Below are 24,718 nucleotides of genomic sequence, written 5' to 3'. Positions count from 1 at the left end.
GACACAATCCAGAAGAATTGACAATTATAGGTTAATCTATTTGAACAATAATCTGGTTTTATTCCCAGATGCCCATGGGCCGTAGCTGGTTATAGGGGGGCACCCAGCAGCTGTTACTGATGATGTAACAGGGCCCCTGCAAGTGAAGTCAAGCATTACACAAAGCCCAATAAAGCAATGGTTGCCTGTGCACAGACTGCGCTGCGCACTCCACAGTACGGGAAGTGGACAGTAGTTTCTCTTCGCTAAAGCTGATAATTTGGGGGTCTTGAATAAAATATATTTTTCAGTTGGTAAAAGGGGTGCTGTTATTTGTATGCATTGAAAGTATGTACCGTATTATGCACATTATAAGAGCACACCCCAAATTTTGTGGCGGAAAAAGGGAAAAAAAATGTTTTTAAATAAAATTGTGACAAGTCTTATAATCCGCTTTTACAGTAGCTCACCTGGGAGGTGGCAGTGGTGGAGCAGGGTCGCTGCTGCAGAAAGCTGGTGGAGGCAGGAGATGTTGCGGGTCACAGGCTGGCAGCAGGTGATGTGCAGCAAAGGTAGGAGTGGGGTGATGCTGTGGACTCCAGGCTGGTAGGAGGTAGGGTTTCATGGTGTGGAGGCTCCGCCAACATTTTGTCAAAGCCCGATACCTGGGAAAACGGCTGCTGGAGGCGGAGCATGCGCAATTGATATTTTTGGAGATGAGATCTGGAGCTCTGGGTGTTCACAAAATGTCAGCGGAGACCCCGCATCGACGAACACCACTTTCTACCAGCTTACGACCATCGCCCCACTCCGGCCGCCGCTGGAAGCTTTTTACAGCAGTGAACCTAGAACCTCGCTCCACCACCGCTACAATACAGATTATAAGACACACCCCCATTATCCCCCAAATGTTTTTGGGAAAAATGCGTCTTGTAATCCGAAAATTACAGTAAACATAACTTATGTGCCTTATATTTTCTATGCGACAAATACTGGAAGGTGTGCCAGTCTCTAGATAAAAAATGTTGCTTCTCCCCCTTTCCTCAAGCCCAGGGCCAATTCCACAACGGCTGACATGTACATCATAAAGACGATGGGACCACGCAAGGCTCGGCTCTCTTACTAAGTGTCCAAGGCAGTTGCATGGCCGATCACTTTGGTACGTATACCAGTCTTATTGCTAAGCCTTCTATGTTCTGTATAAGCATTTCTTAAATAAAATTTGGGCACACGTGCACATTACACTTTAGTATGAGGTCAACTAAGCTTCAAGGATTTCACTCTGTCCAGTAAAGGTAGTGCCAGACTTCAGAAGCGGGTCAAGGTTAAGCAATGGTGATGAGTAAACATGCTCGGATATCGTGTTATCCGAGCATGCTCGGGTGTTATCCGAGTATCGTGGGGACTCAAGTAATATGTTCGAGTCCCTGCGGCTGCATGCGGGGATTGTCTGTTTGATAGGCGATCCGCGCATGTGTTGCACCTGTCTAACAGCCGCGGGGACACGATCACATTACTGAAGCACGCCTGATACTACTATAACACGACATTCGAGCAGGTTCGCTCATCACTATTAAGCAACCCAAAGAGCGCCAATAGCCACACAATTCTGAAACAAAATTATGGGTAACTTGCCATTGTGGTGGGTGAGGTATCAGCCACATGGGGCGAGCCACGTCATCTTGACTTACCCTTTAGGAATCAGACGTGTTTGTGAATCCATGTAAACTGCTTTGATGCAAATTAAAGTGACAAAAAGGTACTGGTGAGGACCAGCAAGACAACCCCCAATAAGTTAATGGTATTGCAGGTTGCAATCACAGATAATATCTCTCTTCTTACTCTTTCTGATTCTCTTCTAGTTTTGCATTCTGCATGAGTGCTAGTCTTGGTCCCTGCAGCCCATTCCGGACGTAGCACAGATCCTCTTTGAAGGCACTTTCATATGGATTGTTGTGCCTTCCATTACAGCCTCAAGAGCAAAAGCGCAAACCACATAACAGGCTGCTGCACAAGTAGATTCGGACCGGGCCGTAGTGGGACATCAGCCCAGATGCAGTACTGGTATCTATTCCCTTGGTTGAGGACGAGCAGCAGGAACACTGCCAGAATACTACAAAATTACCTCCAATGGCTACTGGTGTGCTCTTATCTGAGAAAACCATCAGAAACAGACTCCATGAAGGTGGCCTTAGGGCCAAACATCCTGTAGTGGGACCTGTGCTTACAAACCAGCACCATGCAGTGACTGGCATTTACTATAATTGGCCAGTAACCATTGGAGCCTCTTCAAAGATGAGAGCAAGTTCACAGTAATCACATACAACAGAAGTCTAGAAATCTGGAGAAGCTATGGCGAATGTTATGTCATCCAGAATGACTGGCTTGTCAGCGGATCAGTGATGGCCGAGGTAGGTGACCATTCAGAAGATTATGAAAACTGACACATCCCAGCCAGTGGTACCAACTGCTGTTAGGTACCGGGATAAAATAGTCAGAGCCATTGTCAGGTCTTACACTGGCGCAGTGGCTGTGGGATCCTCTTCTTGCAGGACAATGCCAGGCTTGATATTGCCGCAGGTCCCATATGACAAAGGCACTGATGCTACAAAGGCTACAGACTGTCCAGGAGATCACCTCCAGGAGATCACCAATGCCCTGATCCAGGTTTGGGAGGTGATCCTCCAGGACACCATCCACTGTGTCATCAGGAGCATGGCCAGACACTGACAGGAGGGCACACAGGCATGTATGTCCTAGATACAACGCTGAGCCATATTATGGGTTGTTGAGATGAAATTCAAGCAAATTCAGTTAGTCTGTGATTTAAATTTATACTTTGATTTTCGGAAGTGATTTGGTATCCAGGTCCCAATTGGGTTGATGAGTTTGGTTTCCATTAACTTAAGATAACAAATTTCACAAGTTATATCAGTAAACATTGTCTATTCGAATCCTTCATTCGTTACACCCCTGTCCCTGGCCTGGGCTCTGCGCCATCTGCCCCAGTCCATTGAACATTCTTTTGACTTTGGGTTTTGCAGGTGGCCAGGCATGCTTCCATGTGATGAACTGCCTGGGCCTACTTAAGGGCTTCTAAGACACATACTCAGGCTTTGGTATTTAATCTTAGAACATACACTTGCAGATTGTGTGTGCACAGCAACCTGGCTGTGGGCTGAAGGAAGTCTACTGTGGACCAGCAGCTTCTAGTGCCTATTCTTATTTGTCTGTGACTTCTGGAGACTATGGAGTTCTGTCGGCTACCTATCCCCAGGTCTCCTGGACCTCTTCTCTGTCCACCTACGTTTTTCAGGACAGCTTCCTTGTTACGAGCAGCTTTCTTGGTTGCTGACGTTCACATTAATCCAGAGTGTTATCTGCTACCTGTCTATGGTTTCCTTAACTTCACTTGCCTGAAGTTTCACATCTTCAGCTTGCCTGCGGTTTCCCAATGTCCTTCGCATGCCTGCAGTTTCCGGAATTCCACCAGTCTAAATATGGTTTCCAGCCCCTCTCCTCACCAACCTGCTGAACCGATGCCCGTGGCCCATGTGCCCATCTGGACCTTGGGCTTTGAGGAATCACCTCATCCAGTGAGCCCCTTGAACTTCTTTTAACATTATCAAGCTGCGATATGTGATTTCTATGCTCCCTTAATTATTTTTGAGTAGTTTTTGGCACCAAGTCAACTTACAGATCACAAAGCATATAATTTGGGAGTGGGGAGGCTGCCACTTGGAAAGTTAGCTTTATGATGAGAGGCTGTGGTACAGCTTAGCTGTCAGTCGATGTAAATAATTTATTCTTCTCGCAACCTTTTTAACTTTTATTTTTTTGCAATTTTGTAAACTGTGCACCACAAATCATTAACGAGCTCATTTGGCCATTAGTGCTCTGAGGGTTGTGTGTCTGACTGAAAGCTACAAAATCATCCATAATTGCAGTGTATTTTGTCATCCACGGATCCTAACTGGCCAGGCCTAAGAGATTTACATCATTTTCCATTCAGGCTCAACATATGACAAGATATTATAAAAACGCATAAATTAAGGTAAAATCATTCCGCAGTCACTTGTAGAGATTAGAAGTCGCGGTGAAGACTCCAGCACCTGCATTACATACACTGTGTTCCAAATTATTATGCAAAAAGAGTTTAGGAGTGATAAGGTTAGAATTTTTTTGTTTGTCATTTAAACTCATTGATGGTGATGTGTGTCAGGGCTCTTCATATCACTGAAAGCAATTGCAGATATCTGTGCAAATTAGTTTGGCAGGTGTGTCCAAATAAAGGCAAGACTACTTAAGAAGGCTGTTCCACATTATTAAGCAGCCAACATTTTTTGCCAAAATAGGAAAGAAAAAGGATGTGTCGGCTGCTGAGAAGCAACAAATTGTGGAGTATTTAGGTCAAGGCATGACTACAATCAACATTGCCAAGACACTTCATCGTGATCATCGCACAATCAAGAAGTATGTAGCTGATTCCCAGCACACACGTGTGCGTGCTGATAAGGAAAAATCGAGGACTCTTTCCAACAGGCAATTGCGTCAGGTTAAAAGAGCAGCTGCAAAAATGTCTTGTCACAGCAGCAGACAAGTTTTTGAAGCTGCTGGTGCCTCCAAAGTCCCCCGAACAACAAGATGGAGGGTCCTTCAGAGGTTTGCAGCTGTGCGTAAGCCATCCACTCGACCACCTCCATCCACTGCACACAAGCAGAAACGGCTCCAGTGGGCCAAACGAGACATGAAGACTGACTTCCAAACTATTTTGTTCACCGATGAGTGCCGTGCAACGCTCGATGGTCCAGATGGATGGAGTGGAGGATGGATGGTTGATGGACAACCCATGAAAACACAGCTAAGGCGCCAACAAGGAGGTAATGTTTTGGACTGGAATCATGGGGAGAGAGATTGTCGGCTCCTTTAGGATCCCTGAAGGGGTAAAGATGAACTCCATAATCTATGTGGAGTTTCTAAAACAGCACTTCCTGCCATGGTTAAAGAGGAAGAACCGTGCTTTCCACAGCAAGATCATCTTCATGCATGATAATGCACCGTCTCATGCTGCAAATAACACATCTGCATCTCTGGCTGCTATGGGCATAAAAGAGGACAAACTTATGGTGTGGCCACCATCTTCCCCTGACCTCAACCCCATTGAGAACCTCTGGAGCATCATCAAAAGGAGTGTCTATGATGGCGGGAGGCAGTTCACATCTAAGCAACAGCTCTGAGAGGGTATTCTGTCCACATGCAAAACAATTGAAGCACAAACCATCCAAAAACTGACAAATTCAATGGACGAGAGCGTTCAGAAGCTTCTTTCCAACAAGGGGTCCTATGTGCAAATGTAACATCACCTAGAATAAAGTTTTGAGTTGAAAACTGTTTGATTTCATTTTGTAATAAGCTGATAATGCTTATAATTTCACAATTCACCATTTCTTTGTTCAAAATAAAAAGGTTGAAAACTCTGCTGTGCATAATAATTTGGAACATGCATTTTGAGTGTTTCTTATTTTTAAAAATATACTGTTTTCATAGGCAGTTTGTTCAAAAACATTGCAATTATACTAGAATATTAGATGACTGGAAAATAACAATGACTGCAATTTATATAGATAATGTAGAGAAAATATGAGGAAATATGGTTTGCATAATAATTTGGAACACAGTGTAAACACCTCTGTAGCCCATACACAAGGAATACATTATTGTGCCTTTATCCAGATTTGACATAAAACGTGAAGCACAGAGAAAGATTTTCACTGATGGGCTATTTAAATGCAATCCCAAAGCATTATAGACTTCCACATGGGCAGAACCATGAAGAGAACTTCACGAGGAGACATCACACCAGTCCTACTCCCAGCATTCTTTCTGCAGTAATGATTGGTTATGATAATACTGGGGATAAGATTCGCTTCTTCAAGTCAGAACGGAGATGACAAACTTGCATATATATTTTTTTTTTTTTATTTGTTTTCTGCGACCCATAACATTTCAAAGGGTTACTCCCACAGTTGCATTACTTTTCATAAACCACAGTAAATGCATACTTGTTAATATACAGATTAAGCCCAACATAAAGTTTATCACTTGTACATTTGTTTATTATTCATCTATATTTGCAACCACCTTCAATTCCTATTTGTATACTGCTAAAAGTACATTATTGAGCAGCACCCTACTTCTTCTTAGTGCCGCACAACCCTCCCTCTCCTGTGTGACTAGCCCCACCATTCTAAGTTCTTGACTCAGCTGCATCCACCTCTGATATTTTGCATATCATCAAGCTCAAAGTAGTATAGAATTCACACAGTTGCTCAGTGCACGGTCTCCTCCTGTACAGTACTCTGCCAGCCAGGATGTATCTTCTGCCATCTACATCGGTATAGCAGACAGTGTGGTTTTACATCATAATTGCTAGCTGGTTTGCAGCTGAGCTCAATAACCCTGTACGCCTCCACAACATAGCTTGTAATAACTAAACTCAGCAGAGCAGACGGCAGCAAGACTGAGCTGTGTCTGATGCCTGGTAATGAGAGACCAGTGAAGTCAAACTGCAAACGTCGCTATGTTGATGCATATGGCAGAAGATACCGTAATCCTGACCTGGTCAGATCCAATGGTAACTGAAGGGTACACTTAGCCTGAAGAAGCATCATTTGGAGGTAAGAGAGGGTTAATTGGGGGGTATGGGATATATTTAACAAGAAGTTATATTGGCACAAATTAATAAATGTGTGTGTACACTATTATAACACCACACTGCGATTTTGGGAATTATTTTTCCAATGATGGAGCCATGTGAGTGCCTGCTTTTTCTGTTTTGATCTTTCTTTTTATAGTAATCTGTAGTTGTTTATTGGTATAGGGGACCAAAAACATTTTTATTGTTTTTAACATATTGACGCATTTTTTGATTACTTTTTTATTTTTTGCTTTATGGTGCTTACCATACAAGTTAAATAATTTTATATTTTAACAGCTTGGACTTTTATGGATGTGGAGGCATCAACATTTTATTATCTATGCGGGAATGATTTAAACATTTTTGATTATCTTTTGTTTTTATATTTTTTTTCTTTCTTTCATATTAAAACATTTTTTTTTTTTTACCTACATAGGTGACTTTAATTTGAGATAAAAAGATCAACTGTCATAGATCTTGTAATAACATATAGCAATACTGGTGTTGGGAGCCAACTTGACCATGAAATGACACTCCCTTAATGTCAGAGATTAACTGCAGCCTTTAAGGGGGGGTTAACAGCAGTGACCGAAGCGAAGCTCCAATTGCTGCCATTAAAAGCAGAGATGCCAGCTGTAAAACACAGCCGCCACCTGCTCTGTATAGAATGAGTTCAACTTCTCAGCTTGCTCCATATATCAGCACCTGACATAAGAGGTACAAGTACGCCCTATGTCTGGAAGGGGTTAAAGTCAACTCAGGAATTGGGAAGCATGAAATAAAGGTGGTCTTTTTTCAAAATTTGAGAGACGAAATATGGACGAAAAGTCAGGGTACAGGGAGAGGCGTCCACTGGGCGGTTCCCACTGACTTCTGTCCGCTCTGGCTTGATTAACAACTCTTTCTACACACAAATAGGTGGAGATTTGCAATTTAAGCTGTGACCCTCAAACCGGAAGCAAGAAGGAGACCACTCAATAGACCCGTTTTACCATGCCCAGCTTGTTTGTTAAGCTATGATTTCTTTGAAATCCCACAGAGCTCCATCTTTCCGCAATGAAGGAGCGCCCCCTTAAGTGCAGGTGTTTCTGTTTGTTCCACTGTCAAGTATCTCACCCGAACCACAATAATGTCTCGGTAGCGAACCCATCATTTAAGTGTCAAAACACAGCGAAAGCCGGGAATGAATTGTAGCTATGACTGTGCTTGGACAACAATTCACCTTGAACAATCGGCGATGAATTTTCTGCTTTGTGAGAGTTTCAAAGAATAGAAAATACATAAAATCATCAGGAAATAAATCACAAAAGGAAGAAATAACAAAACTGTATGTTATGTATGACAGGAACAAAGAGTGAGGCCCTTTGTTATGTAAATGTGTAGGAAGCTCCGATATAAGAAATCTCACCGTCTAGTGAGTGTGGATAACAACTAACGGCATAAAACGGTAAAAAAAGGGATCTGATGGAATAATTACCGTAAATTGTTCTAGAAATCCAACGAAGAATACAAAGCCAGATCTAATCTGTACACATATATAAATAACAATACTGTATGGAGGAAAGTATTGGGACGTGCGCTTCAATCACAGGGTTAGTGATTTCACAGCCCCAACAAAAACACAACTAAAAAGGTTTGGCGAAGAAAGGCATATTTGTGGACCATAAAATGCTGAGACTGAGAACCGCCCGGTCAAAAACTGACCAATCCGGCAAGGGATCTTGGATAGTGATAAGAACCACATCAGAACCATATCGTTCAATTAAGCGGATTAATGGTTTTGCTAACATTAAACCGGCCCCGCCGTTATTTTTGAACGTTCTTGTGGTTCGCCTCTAACCAAATTTGACGCTGGTTCACCTCTAACCAAACTTGACACCATATTCAAAAGATGCCTTTCCATGGCGGGTTCGTGACCCCCAAAATTATGGTAATTACTCTTTCCGCATCGGGGCAGCTGAGGAGCATAGGTAGAGAGAGGTCGAGCTGCTACACCAGATACATTTGACCAGTTCTAGGTAACTAATATTTATATCCCATAGGTAGACCAAAGGTTTGGATCATCGGACATTTGAGCATCTTCTGAGGTACCCAAAGGGTCAAACGCCATCCAGGGGGCCGGATCCTTGGTTTTCAAGCAGCAGACACGAATTGGAGATACGTGGCCTACGGTGGTCGCAGGTGCAACCGGAGGTGGTTGAAATCAGCAGAAATGCTCAAAGTCCAATGCTTTAGTACTCCATAGAGAGGTAATGAGATTGGTGTTAGGTTTGGCAAACTGTTTACCCTGATGAAGACAGATTTTTAGCAATTTAAAATTTTTTCCCTGAATTGATAGTGGTCTTGTCTGGGGTCATCCCCAAGCGGGTATGGCAAGGTGGCATGGATGCAACTATGGCAAGGTGGCATGGATGCAACGGTTGTGGAATGAGCGAGGAGAACGATGTCTTGGTATGTAAAGTCTAGAGGCAGACAATTAGAAGGCGATAATAGTCGTTTAGAGAGACCTTATGGCGACTATGTTTATTGAGATCTCATGGTGTCCATGTAAATGATATCAGCCTGGATTATCTTACATCAAAAACTCAAGATGACATCAATCAGGCATTATTTCTTTTGGGTGGGGGTCAGAGCTAGGAGCAGGAGGTACGTTCGCTCCTTATGGCAGTCATTAAAGTGAACCTGTCACCAGATTTGGCCGATACGAGTTACGGCCGACGCCTTTCAGGGCTTATCTACAGCATTCTATAATGCTGTAGATAAGCCCCCCGATCTGACCTGCAGGAGAAGAAAAATAAGTTTTATTATACTCAACCGGGGGGCGGTCCGGTCAGATGGGTGTCGCAGGTCTGGGTCCAGCGCCTCCCATCTTCTTGTGATGCCACCCTCCTGCTTGCGTCATGGCTCCCCGACATCGCGCTCCTGCGCAGGCGTACTTCTCTGCCCTGTTGGGGAAAGAGTGAAGTACTGCAGTGCGCAGGTACTGGGCCTCTCTGACCTTTCCCGGCGCCTGCGCACTGCAGCACTTTGCTCTGCCCTCAACAGGGCAGATAAAGTATGCCTGCACAGGAGTGCGATGCCGGGGAGCCATGATGCAAGCAGGAGGGTGGCAACACAAGAAGATGGGAGGCGCCAGACCAGAACCTGTGACATCCATCGGAACAACCCGCAGGTGAGTATAACGAAAGTTATTTTTCTTCTCCTGCCGGTCGGATAGGGGGCTTATCTACAGCATTATAGAATGCTGCAGATAAGCCCTGAAAGGCGGCGGCCGTAACTCGTATCGGCCAAACCTGGTGACAGGTTCCCTTTAAGTACCAGGGCGTTCTACCCATGGAACCAAAGCAGGAGTTTTTAAAAGGTTATGATGTTGGGATAAAAGCTGTGACCAAACCCCATCCATCACAGCACAAAATAGAAAAAAAAATAGAAAAAAGTTTTGGGTGCAGGCCCTCCAGGTACATACCAAACCTCCAAATAGTCCATCAAAAAAGAAGGCAGCACACCATGTTGGATTTCAATAAAGTGGTTTTTTTAATAGTCCATATGGCTATGTGCCCATGCAGCAATGTTTCGGTTTGATAAGTGTGAATCTTTCTCAAGCATGGTGTGCTGCCTTCTTTTTTGATGGAATATATATGTTGTGTGTGTATATATATGTCTTAAAAGATTTTATTTATTTTTTTTAAACACACCAGTATAGTTACATTCTTTCAAAACAAGAGTGATTTACCCTACTAGTTAACCACCATAAAGAAAAAAAAAAACACAGCTTCCAGCAACGGAAAATAAAGTTCTAAATGTAATATTATTAATATTATTATTAGAAAGGTAAAAAAATAAACATTGGTATTGCCATAATCTGATTTCAAGATTCATGTTACCGGGTCATTTTTACCAAACAATGATTGCTGTAAAAGCAAGACCCATAAAACCACGGTGGAATTCTGGGGGGTTTTATTTCACCATTTCTCCTAATGTTCGAATTATTTTTTGCTCTTTCTTAGTACGTTACAAAAAAACCCTCATACATCTTTTGATGAAAATTTTGGTTACAGATCTTAGAGGAAGGGGAAGAATAAAAAAAATAGCATAAAAATCAAAATTGGCTGCGTCCTTAAGGGGTTAAATGCTCAAATATACTTCTAACTATGATTCTACAATAATAAAGATAATGACATTTATAGAACTGATGGTGAGGATGAAATCAGTCAGTCCTATGTAAATAAAGCAGAGTGTCATTTGGCACCCTCTAGTGTTCTACTAATAAAAGGATATAAAACTTGAACATTTTTGTCTGTAACCAAAGGAGCGAAAATAAAGAAAAATGGTAACGAAAAATTCTACAGTTATTCATTTTTCAAAGATCTTTCCTGCTGTCAGTGACTGGAAACAATCCTGCACTGATACACTGTAACAAACTGTCAGATCAGGAGACAGTCCTGCTGCACATGCTCTTACACCACAGGTACCAGCCTGGAAAAATGATTCATTATACAGTGAGAACGGCGAAGCCCGACATGTCTGATGGAACAGCCACTGAGACTCTGCATTACTACAGAAACTCTGCATACCATCACAGCTGCTGCAGAAAGGAAAATGTGAGGACAGCTGGCCTCTGTGGGGAGTACTATGGTGTCAGAACTTGTTCTAGTAATCAGCAGAATAGTGAGTGAAGCTCTGGGGTGTAATACAGGATGTAACTCAGGATCAGTAATGTAATGTATGTACACAGTGACTGCACCAGCAGAATAGTGAGTGCAGCTCTGGAGTATAATACAGGATGTAACTCAGGATCAGTAATGTAATGTATGTACACAGTGACTGCACCAGCAGAATAGTGAGTGCAGCTCTGGGGTATAATACAGGATGTAACTCAGGATCAGTAATGTAATGTATGTACACAGTGACTGCACCAGAAGAATAGTGAGTGCAGCTCTGGGGTATAATACAGGATGTAACTCAGGATCGGTAATGTAATGTATGTACACAGTGACTGCACCAGCAGAATAATGAGTGCAGCTCTGGGGTATAATACAGGATGTAACTCAGGATCAGTAATGTAATGTATGTACACAGTGACTGCACCAGCAGAATAGTGAGTGCAGCTCTGGGGTATAATACAGGATGTAACTCAGGATTAGTAATGTAATGTATGTACACAGTGACTGCACAAGCAGAATAGTGAGTGCAGCTCTGGAGTATAATACAGGATGTAACTCAGGATCAGTACAGGATAAGTAATGTATGTACACAGTGACTGCACCAGCAGGATAGTGAGTGCAGCTCTGGAGTATAATACAGGATGTAACTCAGGATCAGTACAGGATAAGTAATGTATGTACACGGTGACTGCACCTGCAGAATAGTGAGTGCAGCTCTGGAGTATAATACAGGATGTAACTCAGGATCAGTACAGGATAAGTAATGTATGTACATGGTGACTGCACCAGCAGAATAGTGAGTGCAGCTCCGGAGTATAATACAGGATGTAACTCAGGATCAGTACAGGATAAGTAATGTATGTACACGGTGACTGCACCAGCAGAATAGTGAGTGCAGCTCTGGAGTATAATACAGGATGTAACTCAGGATCAGTAATGTAATGTATGTACATGGTGACTGCACCAGCAGAATAGTGAGTGCAGCTCCGGAGTATAATACAGGATGTAACTCAGGATCAGTACAGGATAAGTAATGTATGTACACGGTGACTGCACCAGCAGAATAGTGAGTGCAGCTCTGGAGTATAATACAGGAGGTAACTCAGGATCAGTAATGTAATGTATGTACACAGTGACTGCACCAGCAGAATAGTGAGTCCAGCTCTGGAGTATAATACAGGACATAATTCAGGAAAGCTTTTTGTTCTAGATACAGTCTAACCTTTCATGAACTGTGCACCAATGATAAAACATTTGAATATAACAAGTTCAATCTATAAATTTATACTACAAAATTATGTCCTACAGCAGGGGTGAGGATCTTTTTTCTGCCAAGTACCATTTGGATATCTATACCATCTTTGGGGGCCGTACAAAATTGTGCACTAGGATTAACTGCCGGCCCAAGCACTTCGGTCCCGGGAATAAGCCCAGGGTTCGGATAAAAGGTCATCGAGGGCCATAAAAGGGCCTGAGTTTTCCCACCCACAGCTATAATAGTTGTAGAATAAAAACACATCTAGGAAGAAGATCTGCATTCTAGGACCGGAACGTCCGCCCTTTACGGCACCTGTCTGGCACAGAGATTCATTTCAGCTTTTCAGTTTATAGAGATGGTAAGAATTGTACAATGTTAAACACCGCTACTAAAATTGGTATCAGAAATCAGCCCGAGTCCCGCGCCTCGGGCTTTTATTTTTCTGCAACGGAGAAAAGGGATATCCGTGTTTTCAAATGACTTCACACAATATATTTTGTTAAGCCGCCTATCAGACGAAGGAGACAGAATGGGGTCACTTCACAAGACTGATTTCAGAAGTAGTAAAAAAAAGAAAAAAAAGTTGATTTCCCTTTCATGTATCTTTGTGGCAAATAATTGAATCCATATTTCGAACAGTTTAAATAGTAATAAAAAAAAAAAAAAAAGCCCCCACTTTGAATGGTGGGATAGAGTGCGAGAGCCGGTTCTATAATTCATGCTAGAACACAATAGAATGAAAATTGTCAAAAGCGAGAAGAATGTCACGTCACTGGAAACGCTTAGAAAGAAAATGAAAAAAAAAAAAAAAAATATTGGTGGGGGAGGGGGGTAGATTAGAAAAAAAAAAGGTCCAACGGTAAATTAAAAAAAAAAAAAAAAAAAATATTATATATATATATATATATATATATATATATATATATATATCATAATAAAATGTCATTGACAGGAGAAATCATGAAACATTTGATTTCATCTACTTGTAATCTTCACATCCCACATAAAATATGGAAAAAGAGAATTAATGGAGAATTGATTTATACTTTTTCTTTTGCTTACACTTTTTGGAACTCTGTAATATATACGGTATATTATATGTGTATATAAAGTATATGGCTATACATATTATTTTAACTATTATGAAATTTTGGCATTAATTTATAAAAAAAAAAAAAATGTATATCGTAATTCCTTTTTTTATTATTTTTTGTGGAGGGGATGGGGGGGGGGGGGGGACACAGGCCTTTATTATTTTTCAAATTAAAGAAAATATTTTTTTTCCATGCTCTAGGCTGGATCGCATCCTTCACAGAAATAATAAAGATGCGTCATACCCCCTGAAACCCTGCCATTGTGGATGTGTAATACCCTATGTATGATGTCCTGATAGGTCACACGGACAAGGAACAACCCCTTTAAATCTGGGCCTTTCCCAAACTGTAAGACGTCATCGATAAAGGGCCGATTGTACTCACAGGTTGCGCAGACCAGTAACGACCTCACGGTGAGCTCGCAGGGCAGCTTCCAATTCCTGGACACCCTCGAGGTAACCAGCGGCAGGATAATCTCAGCGGGAACATAATACTGAATTGCATAGGTCACAAAAATCCCAAAGCAGTAAAGCACCTTTACCAGCTGATAGAGCCTGGAAGAGAGGACGAGGACAGTCAGAATTACAATGGAGTGACTCCTACCACATCCTGCTGAATTATCAGCCAGTGGAATTTAGGCCTCTGTAAATCACATTTGGCAGGGAATTAGCTATTCTGTGGCTGTCTAGCTCTTTAACAGTACAAGTCACCAGGTCAAAAGTGGCCAGGTTTTGCCATTACTTTATTCCCCCTTCTCCCCTTAATACTACTTTTTTTAAGCTGACAGGCTCCTCAGGGGCGTGTCTTCAGGCTGCTTAGCATAAATTACCCTATGAGCCACACCTACATAGTAAAGTTAGCACTAAATAAAAAGGCCCATAAGAGCAAAAACAGGGCACGTTTAACTTGGTGACAGGTCCCTTTTACATTTAATAACTTTAGCTCTTTAACGCTACGTCTGATATTTGCAGCTAACTTTTTTTTTTTGTCCAAACTTTTTTAGAATGAAAAAAGCCCTATTGCGTCAACACAGATCTGTGCATCTCTATGGTGAGAGACGACAAACCATGTGTTCCTAACTTCATGGTTAGGTTTATTTAGCAGGTTGCCAAGAAGAAGGGGCTGAGGGGAGAAAAGTCTGAAGATAGGATCTGACCACACTGGGTATGTTTGTTGCACGGTACCATAGAGACACACAGGTCTGCAAAGGAGCTGTATACACAAATAAAGTCATTTGTAAAGGTTTAGATGATCTATTCTTTAATAACCATTTGTTTCTATTATATTATTCATAAATTTGAAATTATTATTAAGAATGAATAACATTATTGTTAATATTAATATACAATATATTGTTTTATTACAATCAATCGTTAATTAATAATTTATTACTGGCACATTAAAAACAGACTGGCTGTAAAGATCCCATGAATATCTATCACCTATCCAGATGATAGGCTATAAATATATACTTAATGGGAATCAATAAGACACCCATAGACTACATATACCCTTGCGAATGGAATGGCAGTGGGCCTGTGTATTTCCCACACCATTTACAGTCAGTGGGAGAGGTAATCACGCATGAGAACTACCACTTCATCCAGACATAGACCACCACCTCTGGGAAGTATACATACCATAGGTGTTTCAGTCACTTTGTCATACCCCCTTAGATGCTATGGTTAAAACTGAACCTTTCATCACAGGGGTTACATGGCTGGGATCAGGGTCATCTCCGATCCTGGCTGTTACAACCCGACTGGTTGTAGAGTGACAGATGGAAGCCATAACTCTTTTTTAAGCCCATCTACACCTTTCTTCGACCCCTCAAAGGCTCCAACCCTTGCCTCCCTGAGACATCACTTTCCAAATTTGCTGGATTGGTAGACCTCTTTTCTAGGAGCCTTTTGGATGTTCAGGAGTGCCAGCAGAAAGACCGTACGTCGTAGTGGAGTAAAGAGTTAAGGAACGTCGTGCTAAGAAGCAATGGCCGTCACCCTTTGCATTATTTATACATATTAATCCAACTGCAGCCAACTTCTCGGCACCGGCGGCATTTCAGGGGAACATAGCGAACAGTCTGTGGTTCCCTGGAGAGGCGAAAATGTGTTTTTAAATAGTTTTTGATGAAAGAATGATTCATAGAATGGTTTCCTAATTTTAATTTTCTTTTGTTTAAAGTCTCGTTAATCCTGGAATAAAAGAAGCAGCTGTATTATTACTAGAGTGCGAGTTACTTCTTACTTTATTCCGGAGTTAGAATCTGCCCAGTTACAAGCCCCTGAAATAAGGAGATTTAGCAATATTCAGATCGTCTGTCGGGGAAATGATCAGGTCATTGGCATTTTGGATTCACCCCGATCCTGATGATCCAGCTAAAAACTGTTTCTGTAACAGGTCAGATGTGATTCCAGGAGCTTTCATCACCGCCCGTTCCACATCCATAGACATTAATCTGGCGTGGGACCCTCTGCAGATACAACGGCTCACGCTCTTCTGAGAAGGATTTCTATGAGACTTTGGAGGAGTCTGTGGGAATTGTTGCCCCTTCATCCAGAGGAGGATTTGTGAGATCAGATCCTGATGTTGGGGAGAGGCCGGGGTCACAATCTCCAATATAGTTCATCCCAAAGGTGTTGGATGGGGCTGAGGTCCGGGCTCTGTGCAGCCGCTCATGTTCTCCCCCTCCATGTCTGTATGGACCTTCTGCACTAGGCACAGTCATGGGGAACAGAGAAGAGCTTTCCCTAAACTGTTCCCACAAAGCTGAAGCTACAATTGTCCACAATGTCTTGTGCTGAAGCAATAAGTTTTCCCTTCACTGGAGATGAGAGGTCGAGGCCGCCCCCTTGTAACAGCACATAGCATTATCCTCCTCCACCATCGGCACAGCGGGCACAATACACTCAGCGGGTAACATTCTCTTGGAACCAAACCCAACTCCTCCATCAGACGCAAATAGAGAAGTGTGATCCGTCACTGCACAGAACACGTCTCCTTCAGAGTCCAGTGGAGGCGGCTTTACACCACTCCATCCGAAGCTCGGCATTGTGCTTGGTGATGTACGGCTGCATGCAGCTGCTTGGCTATGAAGCTCCCGATGGCGACGCAGTGTTCGTGCTGATGTTATACCAGAGGAAGTCTGGCAATGGGGCCAGATCTTATACACCATGGAGAGCAGGGGAGACAAAGGGGCTGGATGTTACACATCGGGGGAGCAATGGGGCCAGACGTCATACACCGAAGGGTAGCAACAGAGCCGAATGTTATACTCTGGGGGCAACTGGACTATAATATTATACATTGGCACCATCTGCTACAGCAGCTGTACACAGGCCCGGACACAGCGCTATTCCCCTGCACTCACGTGCCTTTCTAACCAGCGCGTCCTCCTCCCGTGGCACACATACCTGGGCAGGACATACTTCCTCAAACAGTACCAGTCCCATATCAGGGACACAAGCCTGCTAGGCACAACATGTGGCATATCCTCTAATTCAATCTCAGTTATTACCTTCAGTATCCGCTGCTTACCAGACGCCTCTTATTCCAGACCAGATATTCAGTACTGAATATTACCACACAGGCCGGCTGTCTCTCTAATGATATATGGCATTTTCCATTACAGCTCCTTTCAGTTAAATCAACTGTGAATTTCCTTTTCTGATGAAGGTCGATTGTACAACCGAAAACCTTCAAGAAGTTTTGAACTGGATGCTTTGTACAATAAAGGAACTGTTAAATTCAACTTTCCCTTTTGAGTGCCAAGTGTTTACTATAATCTATAGTGGATTGGATATCCTACCTGTGCACCTCCCTCTCAGTCATCGAGTGCCGTGATTTTTCTAATTTGTAAACCGGAAGGTATACAATGGGGGACAACTGGGCCAGACTATATATACCGGGGGACAACTGGGACGGACGGTATACACGGGGGGACAACGGGGACGAAAGGTATACACGGGGAGACAACTAGGCCAGAAAGGAATACACCGGGTGACAACGGGGCCGGAAGGTATACAATGGGGGACAACTGGGCAAGACTATATATACCGGGGGACAACTGGGACGGACGGTATACACGGGGGGACAGCAGGGACGAAAGGTATACACGGGGAGACAACTAGGCCAGAAAGGAATACACCGGGTGATAACGGGGCTGGAAAGTATACACCGGGGGACAACTGGGCCAGACTATATACACCGGGTGACAACGGGGCCGGAAGGTATACACAGGGGGTCAATGGGGCCGGACAGTATACACCAGGTGGCAAAGGGGCCGGGTGATATACACCGGAGGAAAACGGGTGCGGGACGGTATACACTGGGGGGGCATCGGGGCCGGACGATATACACAGTTATACACCTCACACACAGACATGAGGCATTCCTGCTCTCCCTTCTCTATATAGAACATGTCAAGAAGCAGCAGCAGCACTGAAAGCATTTTACTGAGCAGTGTAGATGTGAATGCAATTCTGGGGTGAAAAACACTTATGGGTAAGCAGCAACACAATCTGTCTGTGTCTCTCTCACTCTACTTCTCCCTCTCCCCTCTCTGTAGTAATTAGGAGACAGGTATAATCTGATAAATCAGTGAGCTGACATACCCTCTTGTCTAATAAGCAGATTTCTCACATACTTAATATTTTCTTGTTTCAGGACAAGGACTGTTTGAGTCTAGGAAAACTCCATTTAAGGTTCTGACCTTTCCAAATAATGAGCCTGGTTACTGTTCCAATTTTATAACAAAAAAAAAAAAATCAGAGGACATTATCTAAGCAACGGATATACTGCTCCTCCTTGAATGTTCTTTCCTAGAAAACTTCCAGGAGGATTTCTTAAGAGATCAGATGCAGAGAAGACTCACCAGGAATCCTGAGGAAGGTTTAGCGTAATGCTGCCTTTGATTTTATCTCCGAAACTCAGGTACCCCACTGTGGCCAACGAGATATACAAAACTGTCACTATTGCCATGCCGATGTTCAAGGCGCGGGTGAATTCTCGCTTTTCTTTCATTTGGTTTTCCAGGGGGAGAACCTGTAACAGAAAGCATCAAGAAAGAAAGAACTTGTCATGTCACTGACAGTCTGTGCGAGCATTACTGATCGATTATTTATACACTGCTAATGTATGCAGCATACACCAGGGTCAGGCTGGCCCAACAGACATTAAAGGGTTACTCCCCTTTTCAATATATCCGGATATTATCTTACACAGCTTGTAAAAACAAACATTTTGGCAATTTGAAGCTTTTTAAAACTCACGGTCAGTCTCGAGATATTAACACTTTTGTTGTGTGTACAGCTTGTTACCTAGGAGACCGACCACCGCTGTTGTCTAACTTGTAAGCGCTTGCGCTGAAGCTGGAAAGTAACGGCGCCCACCAACTACTGTGGTCAATTTATAAGCGCAAGAGAAAAGAGCTTGCAAGCACTACACACGTTCGGCTGTCTAGCGGGGCGGGTGGTCGGTCTCCAAGACAACGAACGGTAAACAAAAAGTGTTAATATCTCAAGAACGGCTGAAAACTTTAATAAGCAGTAAATTGCAAATTTGTTTGTATTTACAATCTCTATCGGAAAATACCCATTTATGAGGATGGGAATAAATCGTTTCATAGAGGACACTCGGGTCGGAAAAGGCTCTGAATCAAGTATGGGCACCAGAAACAAGCAGAACGCAACCCCATTGGTGTATAGGAAAATCAACTTTAGTAACTAGTGCCAGGCAGCTGCTGCAAAGCCGAAGAAAAAGTCGTAGGATGTATTACAGGAGGCCTAGATGCCTATGACAGGACCACCATGTTTTTCCCTCTATACAAGTTGCCAGTGAAGCCAAACTTAGAAAACGGGGTCCAGTGTGTAAGGAACACACAGGTGAAGGAGAGCGGGCTTAGGAAGAAGCGATCACAGTTATTGAAGAACATCAGAAAAAGGAAATATTCAAGTCAATCAGGTCTTTATGTTAAACGTGTTTGTTTATAATTTAGAGTATTTATTTTTTTAATTTCTTTATTTTAAAAAATTGCAATTTTAACAATGGCTCCTAGCCCCAATATTAGTCTCGTACTTCTGGTTTCTCATAAATAATAGCAACAACAGATCAACTCAGACCCAACTAGTATGTATAGAAGTGTTATCTGAGCATGCTGCAATCTGAGTACAGGTCATCATGGAGAGGGGAGAAGGTGAGCTGTGACATCAGCTATTGTGAACGATGGATCCTGTGTTATCTACTGTATATAGGTGTTATCAGTCATTGTACTGGAGGAGGAGGTGAGCTGTGACATCACTTATTGTGAATGTTGGATCCTGTGCTAATCTACTATATATAGAGGTGTTATCAGTCATTGTACAGGAGGAGGAGGTGAGCTGTGACATCACCTATTGTGAATGGTGGATCCTATGCTATCTACTATATATAGAGGTGTTATCAGTCATTGTACAGGAGGAGGAGGTGAACTCTGATATCACCTATTGTGAATGGTGGATCCTGTGTTATCTACTGTATATGCTGTCATTGTCATCCTGTTTGAGAACATACAAAGACTGATGAAAAGTCATCTTTACAAGACAGGAAAGAGAAGTCCAAGTCCTACTGGCCATTTTGAAACTGGCATGATCAGCAGGATTACACCCCTCCCCCCACAAGCTAACCATATCCGCATGTATTTCTTTCAAAGACAAGTCCAGCAATATCTTTACATGGCCGGTCTGCTCCTCGGTTACTGCATATCAGTGTTTGAATTAATATTCAAATGAGGCTGAAGAGCTATGGTAGATCTAAAGCCTTTGTCACTCCAGCTCTACTGACAACTCCTTTGCCTGAAGTCACACAGGATAGAGGCTGTCAGTTAAGCAGAAACTGCTTAAGGGGTTGTCTGGCAGTAGGCTACAAGTCTGCAGTCATTCTATGTGACGGCAGACTTGTCAGTCCTCACGTTACACACTCTGCGTGCCATGAGGATTTTCCTCAGCCCATACTTTCAGCCACATTTCGACTAGACTTGTTCGACCTTACTCACGTCTCTTGCGGGCCGCGGAAGTCTAGTCTGCATGTGACCATGTGTGCGCAAATTGCATACTTGCAGTCCAGTTAGTTCCAGTGCCGGAGAAACAGCACAGATCGCTGCAGCGCGCATTACGAGAGGATTCACGAGTCTGCAGTCACAAACTGACTGCAGACTTGTAGCCTAAGGCCAGACAACCCCTTTAAGATCTGCTCATCTGGACCATGTGAGAAATAACAGTCCATTTTAAAAGGAATAAATTAAGTGATTACTGTATATTTCATTAATATATTTTTATCACGGCCAGTCACGTAATTATTATTTTAGGTAAATGTTTCATACTAGTGGAGGAATATCAGCTACTTAAATTACTGCCTCTCTAAAAACCGAGCAGATGAATAAAACTCTCGCTGTGTTCTGCAGATAGCACCGGGGGGACCGAAGGGCGCGCAGCAAAACTATCAGACGACATCGATGATAATAATGGCCGAAAGTGCCATTTAGCACATTGGAAGACTCCCTCAATAAAGATCCCTCCAAAGAAAGGCTGAATGTGCATCAACCCCGGAGGACGATCATCTATCAAATGACACGGCGCTGTAATATCAGGAGGTTAAAGAGGACTGAGCGTCCATGGCTGGGGGCCGGCCGGGAGAAGCGCACCGATTTACAGATGATAAATGTAACGTCGTACTACTCAGCCATATGCATCAGCTGCAAATATTTCTCTGTCTTTCTTGTTGTGGTAGTAAGCTAGCAAACTTTCTATAATCTGGCACCTGCACATTTTCTGGATTATAGGATGGAGCACATTTTTAATGCCATCCATTGTAACAGGTAGTTAATAGTTATCAGGCGGTGCAACAAGTATACTCGCTCATCACTAGTAGTTATCATCAGGCGGTGCACTATTGTGGTGCAATGAAGGCAACCGCAAAAGGTACAGATGGCACCCCGGCTCTAATGATCAGGATCAGAGATAACTCTGATCCTGGACCTTCAACTCCTTACATGCTGTTGTACAGCGGGGAAAATAAGTATTTCATACACTGACGAGTTTGCAAGTTTTCCCACCTACAAAGAATCAAGAGGTCGGTAATTTTTATTGTAGGTACACTTAACTGTGAGAGCCGGAATCTAAGAATGAAACTGAGAAAATCACATTGTATGATTTTTACAAAATTTGCATTTTATTGCATGAAATAAGTATTTGATACAATTGAAAAACAGAACTTCATATTTGGTACAGAAACCATTGTTTGCAGTTACAGAGGTCAGACGTTTCCTGTAGTTCTTGACCAGGTTTGCATACACTGCAGCAGGGATTTTGGCCCCCTCCTCCATACAGATGTTCTACAGATCTTTCAGGTTTCGGGGCTGTCACTGGGCATCATTGAGTTTCAGCTTCCTCCAAAGATTTTCTATTGGCTTCAGGTCTGGAGACTGGCTAGGCCACTCCAGGACCTTGAAATGCTTCTTACGAAGCCACTCCTTAGTTGCCCTGGGTGAGTGTGTCGGGTCATTGCCATGCTGGAAGACCCAGCCATGACCCATCTTCAATGCTCTTATTGAGGGAAGGAGGTTGTTGGCCAAATTCAAGCGATACATGACCCCATCCATCTTCCCCTCAATACGGTGCAGTTTGCAGAAAAGCACACCCAAATTATGACGTTACCCCAACCATGCTTCACAGTTGCGACTGTGTTCTTGTTCTCATCCTTTTTCTTCCTCCAAACTCAGCGAGTGGAGTTGATACCAAAAAGTTCTATTGTGGTCTCATTTGACCACGTGACTTTCTCCCATGCCTCCTCTCGATCATCCAGGTGGTCATTGGCGAACTTCAAACAGACATGGACATGCGCTGGCATGAGCAGGGGGACCTTGCGTGCCCTGCACGATTTTAATCAATGACGACGTAGTGTGTTACTGACAATAATGTTTTAGACTGTGGTCCCAGCTCTCTTCAGGTCATTGACCAGGTCCTCCCGTGTAGGTCTGGGCTGATTCCTGACCTTTCTCAGAATCATCCTTACCCCACGATGCGAGATCATGCATGAAGCCTCAGACCGAAGAAGATTGACAGTCATCTTCTGCTTCTTCCATCTACTTCATAATCGTCTAATTCTGTCTGTAACGGAAATCCCGCGTCGCTGAGTGGTCGCAGATGGCCGGCCGCGACCAATCAGCGACAGGTGCAGTCTGGCCGCAAATTGGCATGGCATGCAAATGAAGCATGCCGCCGCTACTATCTGGAGATCTGCGGCACTAGCTACTGATCTGCCGACGGAGGTCAGCGGCGACACAGCCGGGATATGACCGGGTGCAGAGGAGAGCACAAACAGGATCTAACCAGAGTAGAAAGAGAAGTGGGAGGCTCCGCTGCACAACTGAACAAAAAGACAAGTACATTAGAGTCTGCAGTTTGAGAAATCGACGCCTCACAGGTCCTCAACTGGCAGCTTCATTATATAGCACAACCAAAACGCCAGTGTCCACGTCTACAGTGAACAGGTGACACCGGGGTGCTGGCCTTCAGGGCAGAGTGGCAAAGAAAAAGCCATATCTTAGACTGGCTAATAAAAGGAAAAGATTAATATGGGCAAAAGAACACAGATAATGGACAGAGGAAGATTGGAAAAAAGTGTTATGGACAGACGAATCCAAGTTTGAGGTGTTTGGATCACACATAAGAACATTTGTGAGATGCAGAACAACTGAAAGGATGCTGGGAGAGTGCCTGACACCATCTGTCAAGCATGATGGAGGTAATGTGATGGTCTGGGGTTGCTTTGGTGCTGGTAAAGTGGGAGATTTGTAGGTAAGAGGGATTTTGAATAAGGAAGGCTATCATTCCATTTTGCAGAGCCATGCCATACCCTGTGGACTGCGCTTATGTACGCAAGTAAGCCAAGATTCTTCTGGGAAAGCGTTTTGTGGACAGATGTAGAGCTTTATGGTAGAGCACAACAGTCTACTGTTTCCCAAAAATGGAATGAGGCCTACAAAGAAAAAAAAACAGCACCTACAGTCAAATATGGTGGAAGTTAAAGATGTTTTGGGGTTTTGTGGCCTCTGGTACTGGGTTCATTGACTGTGTGATAATCTTCATATTTCAAGATGCCTTGTAAAAGATTTTGGGTCACAATGTAGTGCCCAGTGTCAAAAAGTTGGGTTGTCGTTCTAAGTCACAAGTCTTCCAGCAGTACAATAACCCTAAACATACTTCATGAAGCACCCAGAAATGGATGGAAACAAAACACTGGAGGGTTCTGAAGTGGCAGCAATGAGTCCAGATCTAATTTCAAATGAACACCTGTGGAGAGATCGTAAAATTGCTGTTGGGAGAAGGCGCCTTCAAGTATGAGAGACCTGGAGCAGTTTGCAAAAGAAGGATGGCCCGAACTTCTAGTTGAGAGGTGTAAGAAGCTTGTGGATGGTTATAGCAAGCGACTGTTAGGCATCGGGTTCCTGCAGCGGCACAGCAGGAATCCAGAGCCTCGCATTCTGCGGTCTCCCATTCTCCATTAACCGCAGAGGAGCTTACTCAGCAGCCCCGTCGTTCCTGATGCTCTGCCCAGACCGGCTCTGTAGGCCTGGCTGTTGCTGCCACCTTTGGGCGAGCAATAGCAATGCAGGCCGCTCAGCAGCAAACCGCTCCAGAGGCTAAGTACTTCTGTCTCTCCACTGAGCATGCTCACGAGACGATCTCCCACTGGAGATCGGGAGCCACATGCACAGGTCCTTCTCCAGATCTGATTGGTCCATCTCAGTGATCTGGAAGCTTCCGGAAGGTCCTGGCTATAAAAGGTTCGCATGTCCGCTTAGCCATGCGCTAGTATAGACTCTAGTTGCTAACTGTGTGAATGATGATGGATGTATGGACTAGCAAATTACTCATTAAGAATCCCCTCCCACTGATATTACGTGTGTGGATAGGGAAGTAGTGTTGGAGTCAGCGCCAGCCAGTGGCAAGCTACAGGCCACAATACTCATCCTCCACAGTGCTAGCGT

The 24,718-nt window shown here is 43.4% G+C and overlaps 1 protein-coding gene across 5 annotated transcripts in view; it reads right to left on the bottom strand.

Moving 5' to 3' along the window:
• The window catches only part of SLC36A4 (solute carrier family 36 member 4), a 231,134-nt gene that overhangs the window by 138,661 nt on the left and 67,755 nt on the right, over positions 1–24,718 (bottom strand). For all 5 annotated transcript variants that reach the window (XR_012226505.1, XR_012226504.1, XR_012226506.1 and 2 more), the window contains exons 9-10: positions 18,566–18,735; positions 14,077–14,246 (exon numbers count right to left, since the gene is read on the bottom strand). Coding sequence is in view for 2 of the 5 variants with exons in the window: in XM_073558390.1 (XP_073414491.1) it covers positions 14,077–14,246; positions 18,566–18,735 (340 nt within the window). In the remaining 3 variants the exon portion in view is untranslated. The remainder of the gene's footprint in view (positions 1–14,076; positions 14,247–18,565; positions 18,736–24,718) is intronic.

This window comes from Dendrobates tinctorius, unplaced genomic scaffold (assembly GCF_039654945.1).
Source record: "Dendrobates tinctorius isolate UK_male_01 unplaced genomic scaffold, ASM3965494v1 ptg000256l, whole genome shotgun sequence".
NCBI lineage: Eukaryota > Metazoa > Chordata > Amphibia > Anura > Dendrobatidae > Dendrobates > Dendrobates tinctorius.
This window is presented reverse-complemented; position numbering and strand designations above follow the sequence as displayed.